The sequence below is a fragment of the Aulonocara stuartgranti genome (genome assembly GCF_965226115.1).
Source record: "Aulonocara stuartgranti genome assembly, chromosome: 6".
Lineage (NCBI taxonomy): Eukaryota > Metazoa > Chordata > Actinopteri > Cichliformes > Cichlidae > Aulonocara > Aulonocara stuartgranti.
The window spans coordinates 18,009,096-18,031,395 of record NC_138944.1 but is presented as its reverse complement, the minus strand read 5'-3'; the positions used below and the strand labels follow the sequence as shown (position 1 = coordinate 18,031,395).

The 22,300-nt window shown below is 42.4% G+C and overlaps 2 protein-coding genes across 4 annotated transcripts in view; one reads left to right on the top strand and one right to left on the bottom strand.

The window, feature by feature from the left end:
• Positions 1-22,300, bottom strand: part of grin2bb (glutamate receptor, ionotropic, N-methyl D-aspartate 2B-b) — a 147,937-nt gene that overhangs the window by 28,410 nt on the left and 97,227 nt on the right. For all 3 annotated transcript variants that reach the window (XM_082536749.1, XM_082536751.1, XM_082536750.1), the window contains exons 8-10: positions 9,925-10,096; positions 3,772-3,925; positions 41-166 (exon numbers count right to left, since the gene is read on the bottom strand). In XM_082536749.1, coding sequence (XP_082392875.1) covers positions 41-166; positions 3,772-3,925; positions 9,925-10,096 — 452 coding nt within the window. The remainder of the gene's footprint in view (positions 1-40; positions 167-3,771; positions 3,926-9,924; positions 10,097-22,300) is intronic.
• Positions 20,396-21,388, top strand: LOC309708587 (histone H1-like). Its single transcript, XM_082536770.1, has one exon. The coding sequence runs from the start codon at positions 20,671-20,673 to the stop codon at positions 21,139-21,141; it is 471 nt and encodes a 156-aa protein (XP_082392896.1). The 5' UTR covers positions 20,396-20,670; the 3' UTR covers positions 21,142-21,388.

Here is a 22,300-nt window from a genome sequence, read left to right as displayed (position 1 = left end):
GTCTGGGTTTGTGTGTTAATGGACGTGTGTGTCCTCTCACCTCGTCCGTCTGCCAGACAGCGATTGTAACCCACCGGGCTAAAGTACTCAAACACAAACACAGCCACTGCCGACACGATCAGCAGCATCACAAACATCATCACCCAGACGTCGGCACTGAAGGGCTCTGAAAGAGAGAGGGAAACAGGGAGGGAGGTTGTGAGAAGACAGAGAAAGGAAGTTCATTAAAGCAAATGAAAGCAAATTATAATATAAACCCCCACCCCCTCCTCCCCACCACCACCCCTCGGGTATCAACATGCCTATTTGTATTCAGACGCTATGTGCTTTGTGCTTGTCACATTTATGGATTTTGTCTGAGTTTCTGTGAACACTAACAAGCACCTCTGAAGAGAAACACTGAGAAGGAGGCACGTTTTCCAATTGCTTTGTAGTTTGTATCGTATATTATGGTCTGTGACAAACACCACAGTGTTGTAGCTGACAAAACAATCCCCACCAAAGGTTCACCAGACAGCTCTTCCTGAGCAGTTCACAGTCAGTTAAATTTGTCCAATTTTCAGCTCTATAGTATTTTGCAGTTTCATTTTTCTAAGCACTTTCATGAGGTCCAACTCTTTTCCTTTCATTCTTTACATTACATCACTTTTTAAACAATAACAAATCAGCATATTTATAGTACTGTTTAAAGTCTTAACAACCCCTCATTTCATTATGTTTTGCTTAGAAAATGGGACATTTTCTTTATTGAAATGTGTGTAAACATATATGGAAATACAACATGTAAGTATATAAGGAAAAAAGAGTTTGTACAATTGTAATGAGCTTGAGAGTCGATGTTTGGTACGTCAACTCTCTTAGGCAGCATTTTTGTCATTTCTTTCTATAGGAATAGTTCTTTAAGTGTTTTGGGATCATTGTGATGCTGAAAACGTAATTATTACTTAATTAATTTGCCCATCAGACACTTACCAGATGGTGTTACACGGTGGATCAAACTTTGATGGATGTTTATAATTCTAATGAATTTTGACAAGATCCCCAACAACACTTTGCCGAAACGCATCCCCAAACCATGACAGGGCCACTCCATCAGACCTATTGTCACTGATTTTCAGTCCAGTTCTTGTGTGTCCTTTGCTTAATAATGGATTTTGTCCTCCACTTGTGCAGTTTCCTCAAATATTTTTTGAAGTTTTTAAGTAATAGCTCTTTGGGAATCACCTTGTTGGTGCAAAAATATTTAATACCTGTTTTTTTGTAGATTCAACTTAAGAAATGAAAGAAGAAAGAAACGTGTTTTTGTAACAGGCTTATTATATTTTTACTGCTAGCGCTTTAAATATTATAAATAGCTAAACTAATAAAGGACAGAGGACCTTTTACTTTGACGGAAACATGCACTGGAAACACACTGCATTTGTCAAATCATGAAAAATTAGCTGACAAAACAAGATGATTGTAGTTTCTGCCTACTCCTTTTTCACTTTAAAACATCCCAATGAGCTTTAGAACAACAGAAAGAGTGTCCTGATAAATGTGTGAAAAACGCCTGCCCCCGTGTGCAACATGAAATGAGATTCTCTGGCACAAAGGAAAAAGGACAGAACTTTAAGTTCCTTCTTCAATTATTAAGAAAGAAAATTCCTAAAAATGTTGAACATCTGCTATTCCATTAAACTTTCAGAATAACCTCTCCGTGGACCTTGTTGTGAGATTTTTTTGTCAGCTGCTGTTTTCAAGGCCATAAATTTATCATTTCTCTGTAAACCTGCATTGAATGCCAACAATAAAAATGATTCTTGAAACTTTTTTCAATACTCATCACTGCAGCCATACCTTTTTCAAGTGATTTTGACTGATATCTTGCTCCCTGTTGCTTTTTATGTCTCTGTGTTGTTAAAGTTGTTAGTTTTATTGCTGCCAGAACAGGTTGTTCACCAGAGGTGTGGACTCGAGTCACATGACTTGGACTCGAGTCAGACTCGAGTCATTAATTTTATGACTTTAGACTTGACTTGAAAAAATGTTCTAAGACTTGTGACTTGACTTGGACTTTTACACCAATGACTTGGGACTTGAATTGGACTTGAACCGGTTTACTTGAAAAGACTTGATATTTTACCCCAAATATAAAATTTAACATGCATATTATATAGAGATTGAAAATGTGACGTCATTCACGGGTAGAACCGCAAAGGATTCTGGGAACTCGTGGCAAGCGGTACTAGCGCACGCAGGCTTTCAATTGAAATCAGTCACACAGCGATAAAAAGAAACACAAAAATGTCAAGAAGCTGTTGTATTATTAACTGCAATAGCCGGTCGCATGACAGCCACGGGAAGCCGACGGGTAAAGAGATCGGTTGTTATCGGATTACGTCGTTGAAGAGAAATTGTTCGAGCCATGTTTCCAAAGTAACAAAGACGCGACGGATGGTCTGGATTGCAGCCATTCAAAGATCAAATATAACGTCCCAGAACACTCCAGCTCACAGGTTAGTCTGCTCCAAGCATTTACACGAAGGTCAGTGTCTTTTAGTACTTAATACGTCATTTTCATAACATAATTGGTGATATAGGTTACAAGCAAGTCTGGCGCTGAACAGAAATTGTGGCGCTATGCTCCTTTGTTTATTGTGCATAAATAGTGAATTGTCCTGACACAATATTGCGTTTCACTTCTGTTATTATGGTACATTGACAAAAACATATACTTTTATTCACAGGATAAAACAGGTTTTTTGTATCACTAATTGCCCAGTACGATTACAGCATACAGTATTATTGTCACTGCTACATTTCTGTGATGCTACCAGAAATTATTTCCACTACTAATTAATTACCGTTGAGCTCAAAGGTCCTATTAATAAACGGTTAACGAATGTGTATTTATGACGACGATTTGTGAGACTGGTAAACTTATGATACGTACGATGGTCTTTCGTTCTACACGGTGCATTTCAAGGTCCTGCACCCATCCGTCGGTAAACTGTACCTGGGCTTGTTGCAGTGACCGGAAGTTACTAAACTTCATGAGTGTGTGCACTCACTCCAAGAACCGTATGATTATAAATATGCATATAAATATGCTAAGATGAGATAGCTGACTTCATCTAACTAGCAAATGTTGTCCAGGCTACGTTGGTGATTCAGTTTTTTTTAATATGTATGATATTTTTGTCATGCGATTTTAAAGCCGGTCCTACAAGCGCATCCAAGAATAACATGCAGCTTATCTCAGAACTGTCGGTGAAAATTATTCTTGGAGCTAGGTTTAATTGAGCTGCATTTTAAAGAGGTGCAATTTCACAATTTGTGTATATTTTCTAAGTTCACTATTTTGTCATGTGTTGAGAAAAACACAGATTAAAAAATTACATGGTCTAATATTTACATTTAGCATAACTGCAACATTATTTTTTCGTTTTTTTTTTTAAAAGACTCGAAAGGACTTGAAATTCAAAGTTTCAGACTTGTGACTTGACTCGGACTTTTACACCAGTGACTTGAGACTCGACTCTGACTTGCCTGACATTACTTGAGACTTGACTTGAGACTTGAGGATAAAGACTTGAGACTTACTTGAGACTTGCAAAACAATGACTTGGTCCCACCTCTGTTGTTCACCATAAACAAGCAATGTACTCACCTAGTGTCATCTCTGTCTGTGATTCTGCATTTATTATGCGATACGAGCGTGTGTGCGCATCTGATTGTTCTTGATTGTGCTGTACATCTGCCAGGACCATCAGGTGTGTTTTTACTTACCTAGAAAGGCCGACGGGGAGACGGTCCCATTGCTACGGGAGACCATGACACTGATGCCCGTCTCAATGAAGGGCACAGAGAAGTCGATGACCTCTGACCTCTCCTCGTTGATGGTGAGCGAACCCACCGCCATGTGGGCGTTCTTATCCACTACCTGAGGAACAAACAGGCAGACACGGACAGGAGGGGAACATAGAAGCTCAGTGCTGAATATTCCCAGGTCTTTAAGGGGGATGGTAAATCAGTGCTATCATTTTTAAACTATCCACCATGTTTGCTAAGAGACCAACAGGCTTTTCCCAAAGATTGAAATCAGGAGGAAAAGGAGATCATTTCCACACTGGGTCAGAGCTGAACTCCCCACCAGCCCAGCCTCCCTCTAAGTGTGTACAGGTATATTTAGTCCAAAGTTTCTGGAGCCTCAGGCCATGAATAAAAAAGGAGCACAAAAGACTGTTAAAAAGGGATGTATGTACGCCAGAGTGAACAGGAATCCTGCATGCTGCTTGTTCCCTCTGTTTGTCACACTTCTTCATAGTGGCCCGCTCTCTTCTTGCTCTCTCGTTCTGTTCTGTTTTCTGCATCTGTTGTCCTATTTCCCCCATTCAAATTAAATCATTAGCTGCTTGCTTAAGCATTTAAGGATGTGTACTAATGAATTTGTGCATGGGTGCATTGCACATTTGAATAGCACTGCCTCTATGCCAACGTACAACAGCAGCAAATATACACCACAATCTATGGTAACTGGTCTGGAGATTTACTTAGTTTACACTACACTGCACATCTTCACTAATCAATGTTCCCATCGTAATAATGAAATAATTCGCTCGATGTCATGATAAGTTAGGTCTGACATCGCGTTCATTTGTGAAGGCTGCATTGTGGTGGATGTGCAATGTGCAGGAGAGAAATGGGTCTTTCCTTGAGGCTGCTTTCTCCCTCTCTGCCTCTCTTGCCCAATCACTCCGCCTTTCTCTACATGCATTTTTCTTTCCCCATCTCTGATTAGGACCATCATAGCGTCCTCTTGAGTTTTTGTGGAGTTGATCACAGCCTCCCCCACCCAAGGCCAAGCTATAGGGAACAAGTGCTGAAGCAGTGAGAAACCAACAGAGAGATGACGCAGTGTGCGAAAACCAAGCTGAAAGGGTTTGTTTTGTTTTTTTCCTCTTTTTAACGTCAAAAATTCCAAAACTTCTAAATTAACATGGAAAAAGTTTATTATCTATGATTAACTCAAAGATGTCAAACTGTTGCAGTTCTTTGCGTACTGTGTTTTAGTAACATTACAAATAGGCGATGATCAAACTTCTGGTTTATAAGAAATTACTGATCACAATCCAAACAGAGTTAGCACCATATGCTAACACTGTTCAAAAATCACCAGCATTTGCTGGACCAGGATTTCGGGCAAAGTAATGTCTCTCTTATTTATAGGTTATACATCAAAGGCCGTTCAAAGAACTACATTTTTGACATGGCCTCGATACTTGCAGACAGTTAAAATAATAAAACTGGAAATTTTGGAAAGTCTGGTCATTGTTCACTGAATCATTGCTTGTTTTTTTGTGTGTGCAGACAGGATTTTCTGTCTGCGTCATATACAGTTAGAGCGAAATAAAACTCACTATAAAAATAACCAATAATTAAACTAAAGCATAACACTTACTGACTGTAGCAGTATCTGTATTTGATTTCATACTTTAGGCACTTGATTGCTTAATTGATTTTAAAATGCTTAAAATCTGAAAGTCTGTGTACTCTAATGATATTTTCAAACAAATCATTAAAAATCTGGGGAGAATTAGAAAATAATGAAAATATGTTGAATAAATAAACATAAAGCATACTAAATACATTCAAATTGGGTCCACAGTCCCAAAGGCAGACTCGCAGACCAAAGACAGCCTGGGAGAAAACTTTGAAATTAACACGCTGCTATACATAACATACATAAATCTATGACCCAACCACAAAAGGAGCAATAAACAATATAGATAACATCACGATAATGGCAGCATTATGAAACCGATGGAGGTAAAATGTTCAGAGCAGGTTTTCTGTAGCCGAGCTCTGGCAGTTATTTCCTGATGTGTCCTCCAGCTGTTATCATGACCACACCAGGAATGACACAGTGTGGAAAGAAATAGCAGAGAAATTGCAGCAGTTTTATCATGATGCAGTCTAAATGCATTAAATTTGATGTCTCACTCAACGGTAAGGTTCAATCCATGTCACACAGCTTAGCTTTCATTAAACCTATCACATAATTGCTATAATCTCATACCCTGTACGCGTAATGTGCCAGTGTAATGCAGCCATCATTAATACACCTGTCGTTTTCCTACTGTGACAAGTCAAACATCTGTCAAGAAAAATGTCTGTTAATTAACAGACGTTAAGTGCTCGCCTTCCACTTAATTCTGTTACTCTTTTTGGATATCAGCTCTCACCAAATGTTACAACACTGGCTAATAAGTGACTAATAAATATTTATAAAATGAAAAGAATTACGGTCACCTGGCTGCCTTTTTAGGGCCTTCTAGCAAAGAGATGTTTCTGTAGAAGAGCTGTTTCAAAAATTATTTCACTATCTACAACAAAATGAACTGAACAAAACACTCACATATAAAATGTGCTGGTCTTACTGTTTCTTAGCGATCTTTGGGTTTCTGCTTTAGTGACACTGTACAGGTGTGAGTCATAGTTCATGTGATTTTGAGTCCTTATTCTACCTTTATGTTTAGTCTAGTGATGAGTTTCAGGTTTGCAATCCAATGTTTTGGTTTAGATTTGTGATTTTTACAAGTTGTAGCTCCTTCACTGTTTTCTGTGCCTGTTCCATGCTTAGTTATGCTTGTGTGTTTCTTTTATTTCCTGTTTTGCCTTTAAGGTCAGTTTTCCTTCATACACTCAACAAAAATATAAACGCAACACTTTTGTTTTTGCTCCCATTCCCCATGGAATGGACGTAGAGACCTAAAATTCATTCCAGATACACAATATAACCATCCCTCCCAAACAGTGGTCACAAATCAGTCCAAATGTGTGGTAGTGGGCACATCTGCTATATTGAGATAATCCATCCCACCTCACAGGTGTGCCACATCAGGATGCTGATCTGACATCATGAGTAGTGCACAGGTGTACCTCAGACTGCCCACAACAAAAGGCCACCCTGGAATGTGCAGTTTTGTCTCACAGCAAAATGCCACAGATGCCACAAGCAATGAGGGAGCGTGCGATTGGCATGCTGACAGCAGGAATGTCAACCAGATCTGTCGCCCGTGCATTGAATGTTCATTTCTCAACCATAAGCCGTCTCCACAGGCGTTTCAGAGAATATGGCAGCACATCCAACCAGCCTCACAACCGCAGACCTCGTGTAACCACACCAGCCCAGGACCTCCACATCCAGCAGGTTCACCTCCAAGATCGTCTGAGACCAGCCACCCAGACAGCTGCTGGAACAATTGGTTTGCACAACCAAACAATTTCTGCACAAACTGTCAGAAACCGTCTCAGGGACGCTCAACTGCATGCCCGTCGTCCTCATCGGGGTCTTGACCTGACTCCAGCTCGTCGCCGTAACAGACTTGTGTGGGCAAATGCTCACATTCGATGGCGTCTGGCACGTTGGAGAGGTGTGCGCTTCACGGATGAATCATGGTTCACATTGTTCAGGGCAGATGGCAGCTGAGAATGTCCCAGTTCTTGCATGGCCAGCATACTCACCGGACATGTCACCCATTGAGCATGTTCGGGATGTGCTTGACCGGCGTATACGACAGCGTGTACCAGTTCCCACGAATATCCAACAACCTCGCACAGCCATTGAAGTGGAGTGGACCAACATTCCACAGGCCACAATTGACAATCTGATAGACTCCATGCGACGATGTGTTGCACTGCATGAGGCAAATGGTGGTCACACCAGATACTGACCGGTTCTGGGTCCCCAGACCCCCAATAGCGCAAAAAAAACTGCACATTCCAGGGTGGCCTTTTGTTGTGGGCAGTCTGAGGTACACCTGTGCACTACTCATGATGTCAGATCAGCATCCTGATGTGGCACACCTGTGAGGTGGGATGGATTATCTCAATATAGCAGATGTGCCCACTACCACACATTTGGACTGATTTGTGACCACTGTTTGGGAGGGATGGTTATATTGTGTATCTGGAACGAATTTTAGGTCTCTACGTCCATCCCATGGGGAATGGGAGCAGTAACAAAGGTGTTGCGTTTATATTTTTGTTGAGTGTGTATATATATATATTACTTTTGTTATCTGATGATCCTGATTGCTCACACTTGTCTCTCATTCTTCTTTTGTTTCTTGTTCCCAATCAGCTCAGGGTGTATAACTAGTCTTGACTTTTTGTTTGAGTGTATAACTACTCCTGTCTGCTTCTTTCGTCTCGTGATATTTTTCGTCTTTGTTCTTTTTCTGATTGCTGTGTGTTTCTGTGATCTCAATACTCTTTTAGATTCCTGTTATGTTGACTTTTATGGGGGTTTTTTGTTTTGGTTTGTCTTTTTGTTTTGTTTGTTTTTTTTTGGGGGGGGGGGGGGGGGGTGTTATAAGCAGTCAATGAATGGCTTGCATGTTGTTCTTGAAGCATCCACTTCAAGTCCTCTTTTATACACTCCACCCATGAAAGGAAAAAGTAATAGACTCATGAAAAGCAATGCAACCTCAGCTTATGATGTCTTGCTCTAGTTGCAATAACGTATCTCAGTGAGCTAACTAAGGATCCAGTAACACAGGCCGAGATACCAGTCAGTGACTCTGGCAATCACAGGTTGTAAAGAAAAATGTTTATTTCCTGATCATTTGTCAAATTGTCGTTCCAGCCCTGTATTCCAGCCCTAAACCTAACCTTCTCCCTAGCCCTAACCATAACCTTATTCCTAACCTTAACCACCACTTTGATGACGTTAAATAGTGTGTCCGCAAGCGATTTTAAGGAGAAGAGCAAACATGTGTAGATTGAGTCCAAACGGTTCTCACAGGTCCTCAGTTTTCCGATGTCGTCATGTAGGAAGGTGTTGGGTGCCTGAAAACGTAATATGTTGACGATTTGTCACCTAGCGTAAAATGTTACGCTTTGGGATGAGAACGTGTTGTTCCAGAAAACCCAGCATCTTCTTTGTAAACTAGAAGATGAAGCAATTTTCTAGCGACCGCAGGAGGTTTTGGTGCAGCACACCTCTTCACCTGGTCTTAGTTAGCAACTTCCACTTTTTGCCCTAGCGACCTGAGGTTTCCAGGGAGTTGTTAGCCTGTGCGACTGAGGACTGACAGACAACAACCGGCATGCAAGTTTGCCATGAAATAACACAAACTTACACAGAGATATACATTGAAAAAAATCATCAAGTATTAAGAGTCTGTGCACGTGGAATGGACATCACGTGGCTCTCAGATCACAACCATTTCATAATCAAAATAGTTGTCAATCAAATCTCTTACTAAGATGAAGAAAGATGTGCATTTGCTTTCTTAATCGCAATAACACAATCAAACAATCGGCCGCTATTGTGCAAGGAAGCAATGTCTGCATCAGAATCTGTCTATTTATGGTGCACCTTTTTCTGTCATACCTCATTCATGTTGACTAAATGAATGAATGAATGAATGCAAATAATACAATAGATGGTAGGCACCACCATCAGCAACACACTGCTACCAATGATGAGCTATACAAATATAAAGCACTGCAGTTATACTGTAAGTCCAATCGTTATGATGGAAATCAGAGAAAGAAATTAAAAATACTTAGATTTTGAGTATAAACTATCATTGTGTCTCTCTAATGGTTCAATAATGGTTGTATGGCAACGTCTCCAGTGCTTTTCTCCAGCATTCGGCCAGCTATGAAATCCACAGTGAGCTGATTTGCCAGCAGATCTGAATGAAATTGACCAAACTGTCCCGGAGGGTATTTTCAAGCTGATGCTTTCTTTTTTTCCCAGTGTTGGGATGAACTTAGAACACCATTGATCAGTTTTCTGAACAACAATACACTGCATTTATATCTACATCTGCCTACTGCAGTGCAACAGTATCTAAGGCAGTAATTTATTTTAAAAAGATAAAAAAAAACTAACATGGAATCTGGAAGAGTAAAAGAAAATATTCTCACCTCTCCAACCATGCCGTTCCAAGTCCCATTAACCTTTTTGCCATGTTTGCCGTTGGTGACCAGGTAGAGGTCATAAGTAAACTTGACCGTCTTGGCGATTTTCTTCAGGATGTCGATACAGAAACCTTTGCAGCAGCGCTTGATGTAAATCCCTGAATCACCTGTTTGATTGCTGGACAAAGAGGAATAAATGCAAATCAGAGAGCAGGATAAAAGGTTTCACGAACTCGAGATCAAAGTTTTGTTTGGTCTGAGTACATAAAACCAGCAAATGCAAAAGAAAGAAGACATCACCAAGGTTTGGCACTGATTACCACACCTGGAAATACTAGGTTCAGATATAAACACTTTTAATGTGGATCTTTTTTTTTACTTACATACTTTTTAAGTTTGCTTTTACAATGCAAATTGTTGTTTGTTTGCTTTTTTTTTTAGCAGACTTTTTCTGATTTTGCACTGTTGGATGGACAATAATTTCCTCAGTGATTAATAAAGTATTCTGGCTGTGATTCGAAACAAGGATTTGATTTAACTCTGGGAAATTAAAATTTTTACCATATTTTATGACCTTTTTTAGATCAAACAATTAATGAAAGAATCAGAAGCAGTTGTAACAACAGTAAAAATCCTTCCTGGACGCAACCAAAAGATGGTGCCCATACACATTCTCATTCAGGATGGCTGACTTGAGAAGACTTTTTACAGAGAGAGCTTCCTGATTATCCTGATTGCTTTCACCTGTGTCTCATTCCTCTTTTGTTTGTTGGTCCCAATCAGTACAGGATGCATGAATAGTCTTTTTTTTCTTTGGTCTCATCAGATTGTTTGTCTTCTTTCTCCGTAGTGCAGCCTGTACTTTATCATGCTCTTTGGTAGTCGTGTTATGTAGACCTTGTTTAGTCTTTTGGATTTTGTATACAGTCAATAAATTTGTCTTCCTTTATACACTCCACCCCGATATGAAAGGAGTAAGAAACTCATGAAAAGCTAGTCCACCATGAGGGAGACGGCAGTTGATGACCTCTTGCTTGAAATTGTAACTCACCCTAGTGAACTAAGGCCCCAGTCACATAGGCCTAGAGACCAGCCAGAGAGCCTCTGGCAATCGCAGGATGTAGGAAAAATGTATATTTTCCGGCCGGAAAATATTGGCTGGCACTCAGTAGGTGAAATTAGTACCAAAGGGGCTTTTTGAGGATTGACTGCGGCTTAGATTCAACTAAAAGAAATTAAAATTTTACTGTTTAGATCAAATGATTCCTGAAGAACCTCAGAAGCAGAAGCAACAGTAAAAATCCTTACTGGATGCAACCTTATGACCGTTCACATGCTCATCAAGGGGGGCGTGCTACTCTCATTTAACACCTTTTTTATTCTGGGACTCCTCTCGAGATCTATGTTAAATTTTTCTGCTGTTACAAAGACAGATAAATAAAATCTTTCATACCTCTTGCAATAACTCTGAACAGTGCAACTTTATGTTACGTTACCATATGTTATGTCCATATATGTTTTTATATCCTGCTACTTCTGAGCACATAACAGAAGGTTTTCTTTAATTCTAACACTGGGTACCGGACTGACTAAGCCTAACAATGTAGATTCAGTAGTTGTTGTTTTTTTTTTTAACTGATTGAACTGAAACTAAAAATTTAATATTCATAACAGATAAAGATAACAAGTCGATTCAAGCTTTCTATCTGAAGCCTTTCAGCCAAAAATCCAAAGCAAACTACTGCCAACAGCTTAATGGGTGACACAAAAATATAATATATTCACAGACATATATATACACATATACACATATATATATACATATACACACATATACATATACACACATATATATATACACACATATATATATATATATATATATATATATATATATATATTTTAGGGGTGCAACGATATTCGTATCGATATTGAACCGTTCGATACAGTGCTTTCGGTTCGGTACGCATATGTATCGAACAATACAACATTTGTAATTTATTTTATCAACTTTCCTTCTGACGATGCTGTCTGTGTTGAGCGCTCAGTGAATCTGCGTTCGACTACTCTGCCTAGGCTGCACTGTTGAGCGCAGATCCACTGAGCGCTCAACACAGACAGCATAGTCAGAAGGAAGAGCGCAGGGCAAGCTAGCAAGACAGAAGTTAAGCTCTCCTTGCAACATGGACCTTCCCTAGGGTTGCCAACCGTCCCTTAAAAAACGGAATCGTCCCGTATTTAGAAACAAAAGTACACGTCCCGTATTGAGCTAATAAGGGACGCACTTTGTCCCGTAATACAGTGATAATCAAAAGTAGTCTATAACTTTTAATGGAATTAACGCTTTGTTTGAAAACATAAATCCCAGTCCCTCTCCTGCTTTGTGACCAATGAGCTGACAGCACACTTATGACAATTCGAGTATGACAAGTCAGATTACCGCTTATCTCATTGGTCGAGGAAAGGTCGCTTACGGAGAAAATACCGGAAGACAACAGATGACCACAACAAGAAGCATGGCCAACAGGGAAACAAACGCCGACACTGCGGTGCAAGTCCCGGACGACAGTACACCTAAAGCTGGGCAGACACTGTGCGATTTTCAAACTGCACAATTGACTCGCCTCTCCCTTAGAGATAGGGTGAGAAGTTCGGCCATCCGGGAGGGGCTCAGAGTAGAGCAGCTGCTGCTCCACATCGAAAGGAGCCAGCTGAGGTGGTTCGGGCATCTGACAAGGATGCCCCCTGGGCGCCTCCTGGGTGAGGTGTTCCAGGCATGTCCCACCGGGAGGAGGCCCCGGGGCAGACCCAGGACATGCTGGAGAGATTATATCTCTCGGCTGGCCTGGGAACGCCTTGGTATTCCCCCGGATAAGCTGGAGGAGGTGGCTGGGGAGAGGGAGGTCTGGGCCTCTTTGCTTAGGCTGCTGCCCCCGCGACCCGGCCCCGGATAAAGCGGATGAAGATGGATGGATGGATGGACAATTGACTCGCAGGGGTTAGAAGTTGGTAGGTCACGATGCAGGGTCTCACCCGATGCTCTGATGCGACCTGAGTGCGCACACTGTGCCTCCATAAAATGAAGGTTATAACAGAAAATTTGTCGCTCGCTCTCTCTGTCTTTCACTCACACAGACTCACCACCACCATCAACTTTGCTAAATTGCTAATGAAAGACATTGTTCAGGCAGCTGTGATTGAGCAACAGTGTAAATCCAACTATTTTCACGGTTGTTGTGGTCGTGATAATTTTGTGATGCCACATCAAAAAGGCTCGGATGAGCTTTCCAAAGTTCTACAAGTTGTGCCTCCATCGCTTGTGTCCAGATCACACGCTGCACAGCCGTGCTGCTCCATCTTTTTCACCGACGTTTACGTGTTTGCGTGTGAGCAGCTGCGGAGACACCCTCACGAGCGATTGATGATCGGGAGCTGGTCGTGAGGTGTCCCTTATTTATTTTTCAGGGAGTTGGCAACCCTAACCTTCCCCACCCTCATTCAGATCTGGCGTTTGGAATTATTTTGGTTTTCATGTGACGTATGACCCTGAAGGTAAGCGAGTCATGGACTAAAGTAAAACAGTATGTTGGATGTGCCATGCAATGCTCAATTACATGGGTGTGAACTAGTGTGTTAGCGCAGTTAGCTCGTTAATGTGTTGGCCGTATAGCCCCATGCACGGGGCGATCGGCGGTAGCTCGTTAACGGAGATTTGCCGTGTTGTGGCGTTAAGGTCATTTCAACGAGATTAACTGTCACGGTCCGTGGAGATAGACCGTGTGGGAATGTGTGTGTTGGACCCAGACGCGAACACAAGCGAAGATGCAGGAGTGGATTAAACAAAAGCGAGCCTTTTATTATGGCTGATAACAGAACAAACCAGAGCGAGGGCAGTATAAGGGTAATAGTTCAAACAGAAAACCTAAACTGGACATAAACTAAGAAAAAGCTATGGCTGGAGATACGGAACACAGGGGGTGGTAACACAGACGACGCGACACAGACTGCATGAAACACAGAGACTAAATACACATGAGGGATAATCAGGGGAAGTGGATGCACACGGGGAACACAGGTGACACTGATAATCATAACAAGACACGGCAGGAGTGAACGCAACACTGATGGGAGATGGGCAAAGTAAAACAGGAAGTACACAGAGGTTCAAACAGGAGGAGAGAGAGCACGGGGAGAACGCAGACATAACGGGCTGGGGAAAACATAGAATAAAACACAAAGAGAGACGAGGGCTCATAAATACACAGAGGGGCACACAGGGGGTAAGAGTCACGAAGGGAAAACACTTAGGGAACAACACAACAGGGCAACTCAGGAAACATGGCCTAAATAAGGAACGAAATACAAAAATACAAGGAACTAAGAATACTGGGCCCACATGGCCCAGGACCATGACATTAACCCGAAAGCACTAGTGGGAACACAACAAATATGACTGCACATTTATGCCGACATCATCCTAGTGCAAAGACAAAAACAACAAGCATGCTACTAACTTTAGCCGAGTCATTTAGACAGCTGTTAGCACGTGATTCTCCTTATGCTGCTGAGAATATAGCCCAGAAGAAGCGGATAGTATAGCTTTTATTTTGGAAAGAGACATTTCTCTGTAATAAACTCTCTTTTCCAAAGATGAGTGATTCCTCAATCAGATACAGGGCTTGAAATATCGCTAGCCCGACGTCCCGGAGCTAGCGATTTTTTTCAGTCGGGCTACCAAAATCTATCTCTGCCCTGCCTGTCGGGCTATTGTAGGAAGGAAAAATATATGTCAATGCTTTTGCATTCTTTCAGAAATGTAGCTGGGTAATTATGTCATTGGCATCGGTGAGCCACTGTCAATATGTGACATATTGAAATCGCGTTTGAAGTTGCGCTTGTTTTTTTGCTTTCACTTTGCAATCGTGCGAACTGTGTATAGAGAGCGACAGCACTGATCTGTGAGTGATGATAATTTGTGCACCAATTCCTCTGACATCGTCTTATTAATCGTTAGCTTACTATGCAAACATGACAAGTGAAATCTCCCGCAGCAAGCTTAAACATGTGAGAGGTCGATCGCGCAGAGAATCGCTGAGCTTATGTGAGTGCGTGTGTAAAAGCAGCAGCATATATATTTTAGTTCTGCTGAGCCAAATAAGACAGGTCAGGGTGAAGAAGTGACAGCCAAAGAAAAGCTTACCACAAAACGGAGAAGTTATGACAAATCAGACTATAAGGCAAAAAGAAAGTGCAGCTTTATGGTTTCATGGACAAAAGAATTTCTGTGGCTGCAATATGATGAGCTAAATAACCAGGGCTGCACATAAGTGGTCCGCAGGTGTGCATTCGCTGTCAAAATAAAAAACACGCACAAGGGTTAGGGTTAAATTTAAGAACTGTACTTTTGAGTTAAAATATATATTTATAATTTTAATAAATGACAAATTAAAAAGGCATGAACATTTTTTTTGTATCAAAAAAATATCGAACCGTGACACCAAAGTATCGAACCGAACCGTGAATTTTGTGTATCGTTGCACCCCTAATATATATATATATATATATATATATATATATATATATAGATCCATAGAGGCTGGGGTCTATCACACCAGGCAAGACCCCAGGTGCAGGCTGTGTAAAGATGCCCCAGAGACAATCCAGCACATAACAGCAGGGTGCAAGATGCTAGCAGGCAAGGCATAGATGGAACGCCATAACCAAGTGGCCGGCATAGTGTACAGGAACATCTGTGCCGAGTATAACCTGGAAGTCCCGAGGTCAAAATGGGAGATGCCCCCAAGGGTGGTGAAGAATGACCGAGCTAAGATCCTGTGGGACTTCCAGATACAGACGGACAAAATGGTGGTGGCTAACCAACCGGACATAGTGGTGGTAGACAAACAGAAGAAGACGGCCGTAGTGATCGATGTAGCGGTTCCAAATGACAGCAATATCAGGAAGAAGGAACACGAGAAGCTGGAGAAATACCAAGGGCTCAGAGAAGAGCTCGAGAGGATGTGGAGGGTGAAGGTAATGGTGGTCCCCGTGGTAATCGGAGCACTAGGTGCGGTGACTCCCAAGCTAGGCGAGTGGCTCCAGCAGATCCCGGGAACAACATCGGAGATCTCTGTCCAGAAGAGCGCAGTCCTGGGAACAGCTAAGATACTGCGCAGGACCCTCAAGCTCCCAGGCCTCTGGTAGAGGACCCGAGCTTGAAGGATAAACCGCCCGCAGGGGCGTGCTGGGTGTTTTTATATATATATATATATATATATATATATATATATATATATATATATATATATATATATATATACACATACATATATATATATATATATATATAAGGGTTAGGGTTAAATTTATATATATATATATATATATATATATACACACACATATATATATACACACATATATATATATACACACATATATATATGTGTGTATATATATATGTGATACCCAACATCCACAATGACGGCGAAACAACTAGTAGCTCAGTGTTCCAACATTCGAAAGAAAGGACTGCTCTCACAGCTAGAGATTGACGAGGTACAACACAAATGCTACGGCAAGGAGGAGTCAGGACGCCAGGTCAGGAGGGAGATATCATCACCCCCACCCGAGATTGGGTACATAGCCCCAAGTGCGATAGGAGAAGGATCGTTGAGTGCGAGAGGAACTGACCTGAAAAATAGGATCATGGCCAAGCTTGAAACCTGGATCCCCCGTAGCCGGTTACCAAGATTACGTGAAGTACCCTCAGAAGGTCTGCTAGATGATGTTAATGCAGCACTACGGGCAATACCTACAACCACGATTACCGACACTAACAAGCTGATCTACAATACGGCAGCAGTGATCAGTGAGATGCTTGGCTACAAGTTGAACAGCAACAAGGGGCAGTACCCTCCATGGAGAAGGAGGCTAGAGGGCAAGATCAAAGTAGCACGGAGGGAGGTTAGCCAACTAACGGAGTTGCAGAAAGGTGCGACAAATAAGGTGCCTAAGAAATACAGCAAGCTGTCCATACCTGAGGCCTTGGAAACTGCCAAGCAAAGACTCACAGCCTTGGCCAGCCGCTTGAGGAGGTACACCAGAGAGATAGAAGGCAGGAGAATAAACCAGCTGTTCTCCACAGAACCAGCAAAGGTGTACTCTCAGTGGCAAGGGAACAATAAGAGAACAGCACCACCAAGGCTGGAGACGGAGCAATACTGGAAGAGCATATGGGAGAAGGATGCAACCCATAACGGCAATGCTCAGTGGCTAGAGGATCTGAGGGCAGACCACAGCGACCTCCCTGAACAGGGTCCAGTAACCATCACAGTGGCAGATATCCAAGAAAGGGTCTCCAGTATGAAGAGTTGGACAGCACCAGGGCCCGACATGGTTCACGCCTACTGGCTGAAGAAGCTGACTGCACTCCACGAGCGTCTGGCAGCACAAATGAACCAGCTGCTAGTTAACGAGAGACACCCGGAATGGCTAACTGAAGGCCGGACGGTCCTGATCCCCAAGGACCCCAAGAAGGGACCGGTCCCCTCCAACTACCGACCAATAACCTGCCTCAGTACTACATGGAAGCTCCTGTCAGGCATCATATCGGCTAAGATGAACAGGCACATGGGTCAATACATGAGCGGGACACAGAAAGGAATTGGCAAGAATACCAGAGGCGCAAAACACCAGCTACTGGTAGACAGAACAATCAGCCGAGACTGCAAGACCAGACTGACCAACCTGTGCACTGCCTGGTGTTAGAGTTTGTATTGTTGATTGTTATTTATGCTTAGAAATATTTAACCATAGATGCTTAGAGGTGTATAATCAATTGTGTAGTGATAAGTTGTGTGATCTTTAACAGGCTACAGAGGCTTGGTGTGCATTCCACACTAGAATGCACACCTACATCCTGGGAGCACGGGAAGAGGTCGCATCTTGTTTTAATTGTTTTATGGTAGGATTAACGTAGCTACGTCTGTTCTAGTCTAAGTGCTTTTCTGTTTAGATGAACTGCTGGACTTCCTCACCGGGGGGGGGTCTAGTCTACCCTCTTCCTGACCAAGGATGTTTGACCCTTTGATCAGCAACACACACACACACACACACACACACACACATACACACACACATACACACACACACACACACACAGGCAAGGTACTCTTTGTTTGTATGTAGACGTCGTATGTTAATGAACCTATACATATTCATGTAACCTCAATAAAAGGACAGTGTTACGGGAGGACGGACGAGAGCTACTGGGGTCAAGCGAAGGAACGGCGTTTGTCTGGTTCTCTCCCGTGCACGAGTACCATGAAGAAGTTTGCCTACTTGCGTCTTGCTTGCAGTGTAATTATATTGTCTTCAACGTTCCAGCGGATGGGTTCAAGCTACAAACCTATCATTAATTGGTCCTTCGATGCCGGAGCCCTGGAATCGCATTCACCGAGGGGAGGAGAGGCACGCTGAAAGACTGACGTCAGCCAGGAAGTTCCTGTGGATTCGCGGTCTGTCTTTTCTCCTCGATGAATGACGGTCGGCGGGATTCGGGCTGATATTACACTCTAAGCAATGCCAAGTAAGTTTAAAGAGGCCGACTCTATAACCGTGTCGTTGTGCAGTCTCCGCCACTGTGTGAGGCGTTGAGAAGAGCCCGACTCTATAACCGTGTGGTTGTGCAGTCTCCGCCACTGTGTGAGGCGTTGAGAAGTTCGCTACTTTGTGGAGCGATACCCGGGTTCCTTGCTACTTTGTGGAGCAAGAGGTTCCTCGCTACTTTGTGTGGCGAGAGGTGAGTTCTCCGCCACTTTGTGGGGCGTTGAGAAGTTCCGCGGGGTCCAGACTGTGCTGGACGATAGGCCTATTTTGTGTTGTTTTTGTTGTCGTTGTTGTTGTTGTGTGGGTGTGTGCGGAGCAGAACATGTGGTCTGTGACACCGACTGTTGTTGTTATCATGGGTTTCTAAGCAACCAAGAGTGAGTCGGAGGGAGACAGACGTTTGTGCTGGACTTTGCTCCTGGCAGCACAAAGTATTTATGTAAAAAAGAGAGGGAGCGACGGCTCCACAGCTGCGCGGGTTCACGCGAGCGCGGTCACGCGGGTTTCACGCGGACCTGAGCCGTGCGGTTAATCGCAGGCTTAAAAATGGAAGAGATTAAAATGTTAGAAGTTTTCAGAAAACACACCAGCCTTGAAGAGCGTGTGGAGAAGGCCAGCCCACATCAGCAGCTATGCTCTGGTGGGTGGCTTTCCCCCCACCCCTTCCTGACACAAAATGTTAACAGCCTGTGTGCCAAACCATAGACGTAATTGAGGTGGATAGTTGTTAAAAGTAATCTACATTAAGCTTGTGGTTGCTTAAATTCAGTACAATGACATGTGAGGTGAAGTGATATAGGTAAATATTTAAACTAATGAAGTGCATAGAGGCACTTGACCTGTGTGAAAGACTGTCGTCTTATTATGAACCATTGTTGAGATGTAGAGCACACCTGTGAAAACAACTAATATGCTGAACCCTGTATGAAACATCTAAAAGTACATGATGGAGAAGCTGAGTTGAATATGTAAGTGTAAGACTTTGCCACTGTGGGCAGAGCAACTACTGTGTGATGTTGCGTTGCAGTTTTTTTTTTTCTTCTGAGCTGATGAGCAGGCTACACATTATCAGATCGAGAGCTGTCTGAGAACTACTCTAAGAGAGGGAAACAGCACTATGTTAACTGTGATAACTGGAGTGTGCAGCGTTTCCATGAGCAGTTTTCCTGAATCTTGACTCTTGTGTGTGGAGTGTTCATAGCATCAGCATTATGTTTTTGTTTATTTGTTTTGTTGGGTTGGAAATAATTAAATAAACGTGTGATCATGCCTATGGATCACCATGGCACATATCTCCAGCCATATGATTTATTTATGCAGATGACAAAGTGAGTGTGAATGTGTCTGACATCACAGTGTTTTTGTGCACTGTGCAAGAGTAATTGCCTTTGATTGTGAGTGACAGCGGTGATTTTGCAGGTCACCAGCTATTGTAAATAAAAAAAAAAAAAAAAAGAGTGAATAAGAGGGAGAATTTATATTGTAGAAAAAAATAATCATAGGAAAAAGGTTTTGTGTTGATCAACCAAAAAAACAACTATAATTTCATTTTCTGCTTTTAAGAAAGGATTGTTCACAAAAACAGAGAGAGAGAGAGAGAGAGAGAGAGATATGTGTTGATTAAGCAGTGATGATAATATTGAAAATGTCTTAGTTGTCACTTTCAGGTGAAAAGCAGACCTGAATCAATTTTCCACATGCAGCGGTCGGAAGAAAAGTTATAGTTTAACAATTGGAAACGTTCAAGCCAAGTTTCTGGCTGACTTATTTATAGCACGATCTGTCTCAAAACTCTCACTCTTCCCTGAAAAAACCTGATCAGCAGCGGCAGTATCGGAGCAGAGGCTGCAGAAGCAAAAGCAGCAGAAGAAGAAAGCAAACCCATCTTCCTGTCTGATTGAATGAATTCCACGGAAGGGCGAGCAAGATGGCGGCGTGAAGAGGAGTTTTTGTTCGAGCGCTTAGCACGAGACACTTATTTGACGTCTTTCTGGCTTTCGGGACTTTTTTGGAGATCAGCGCGCTAAACTTGCTGGATCTGAGGCCAGGGTCTGCGGCGGCAGCATGTTGAAATGCTCAAAAAGGACTGAGTGACTCGGGCAAGCCACATGCGGCTAGCGACATGAAAGAAATGGACCCTTCATGATGCGTTCAACGTGCCAGCGCTGTGGTGGGAAAGGCTCCATCATAAACACGCCCTGCGCCGAGGTTCAGGCCAAGAAGAAGAAGACGATGACTTCCAAGCCCAAGAAGGTCGGCTTCAGCGTGGGCGAGCTGATTGTGAAAGCCGTGGCCGCTCTCAAGAAGGCTCTGGCTGCCGGAGGCTACGATGTGGACAAGAACAAGGCCCGTGTCAAGACCGCCATCAAGAGTCTGGTGGCGAAGGGCACTCTGGTGCAGACCAAGGGCACCGGGGCCTCCGGATCCTTCAAGATGAACAGGGTTACTGAGACCAAAGCTAAGACGCCCGCCGCGGCCAAAGCCAAGAAACCGGCAGCAGCTGCTAAGAAGTCGCCCAGGAAGGCAGCAGCAGCAGCACTTCAGCCACTAGCACGAAGTCAACCGCATCAGAGGACAATAGTGAGAGTGGCTGTGACTTCACTGTGCATGTGAAGAAAACGTTTGAGGAGAACTGAACAGTTGGAGTTTGACATTTGCCACCTGTGGAGTAAAATGGCAAGAAGAGACAGTGGGACACAGGACAAAGCTGAAGGAGAACTGCCGGCTGTTGGACTGTTGAAGTGGGAGAGGACAACAGAGTGAGAAGACTAGGTGAGAACACATAGGAATTATTTAATGTGGGAAATCAAAATTTGGGTTAGCAAACCTGGGAAAAACAAAACTGACTGCTTAAGTTGGAAAATTGTGAAGGAGTCTGAAACAAATAGAAACATACAAAATCACACAAACAAGCAGAATTAACTCTACTAACAATTCCAAACACAAAATGACTCATGAAGTTAAGAAATGAGCAAATAATAGCAGAGAAGTGTGTAGGAAAGGCAGCTTTAAGAACATGCTCTGCTGGAGATGCAGCTCCACAGACATGCATTAAACCTGCCTAATAACAAACACACATGCAATGAAAATTAGCTTGTTATCTTTCATCAGTGTTACAATAGTGTCACTTTAGCAGACACTTGTTATTAAATACTGAATTTATCCTAAAAAAAAAAAAAAATTGACTCTCCAAGTTGCAGGACAGCAATTTAACTTTTGTGAAAAAAAATCCTGGTTTGATAAATCAGTGATCAGGCAATAAATTTAGTGTTAAAATGGTAAATTGGGAGAAGCTTCCTGCTTGATTAATGCAGCATAAGTAATTTACTGTATGAGGGAAATTGTCTTATGTGATAATATTTTGAACATGCTTTCCTGTCGTCCTGTCAACTTAGTGGGTTAATGGCTGATATGCAAATTAGTTGATTGGTTTTAGATTAATGAAAGGTGACTGAATTCTAGTATGAGTGAATGAGATGTGTTGGAGTTGTTGTGTGTTGAGTGGAAACTCTAAAACACTGAGTTCCTGCTTTGATGTGCGAGTGAATTCTGTATTTAGATATACAACTCTGAATACGTCAGAACAAACTTTTTTTATGAAGTGCATGACAGCATGTCACATGTTTTATGATGAAGGGAAAAAGGAAAATTGAATAAAATAGATCTGTGATTTAGATGAGTGAAGAGCACAGACCTGGTGATTAAACTCATAGCTAATATGACACATTAGGCTTATGTGTGTTTTGTGCAGCTGATGGTTGGTTTGGAGTGA

Coding starts and splice junctions, on each gene's coding strand:
- LOC309708587 (XM_082536770.1), top strand. CDS start 20,671: ATGATGCGTTCAACGTGCCAGCGCTGTGGTGGGAAAGGCTCCATCATA.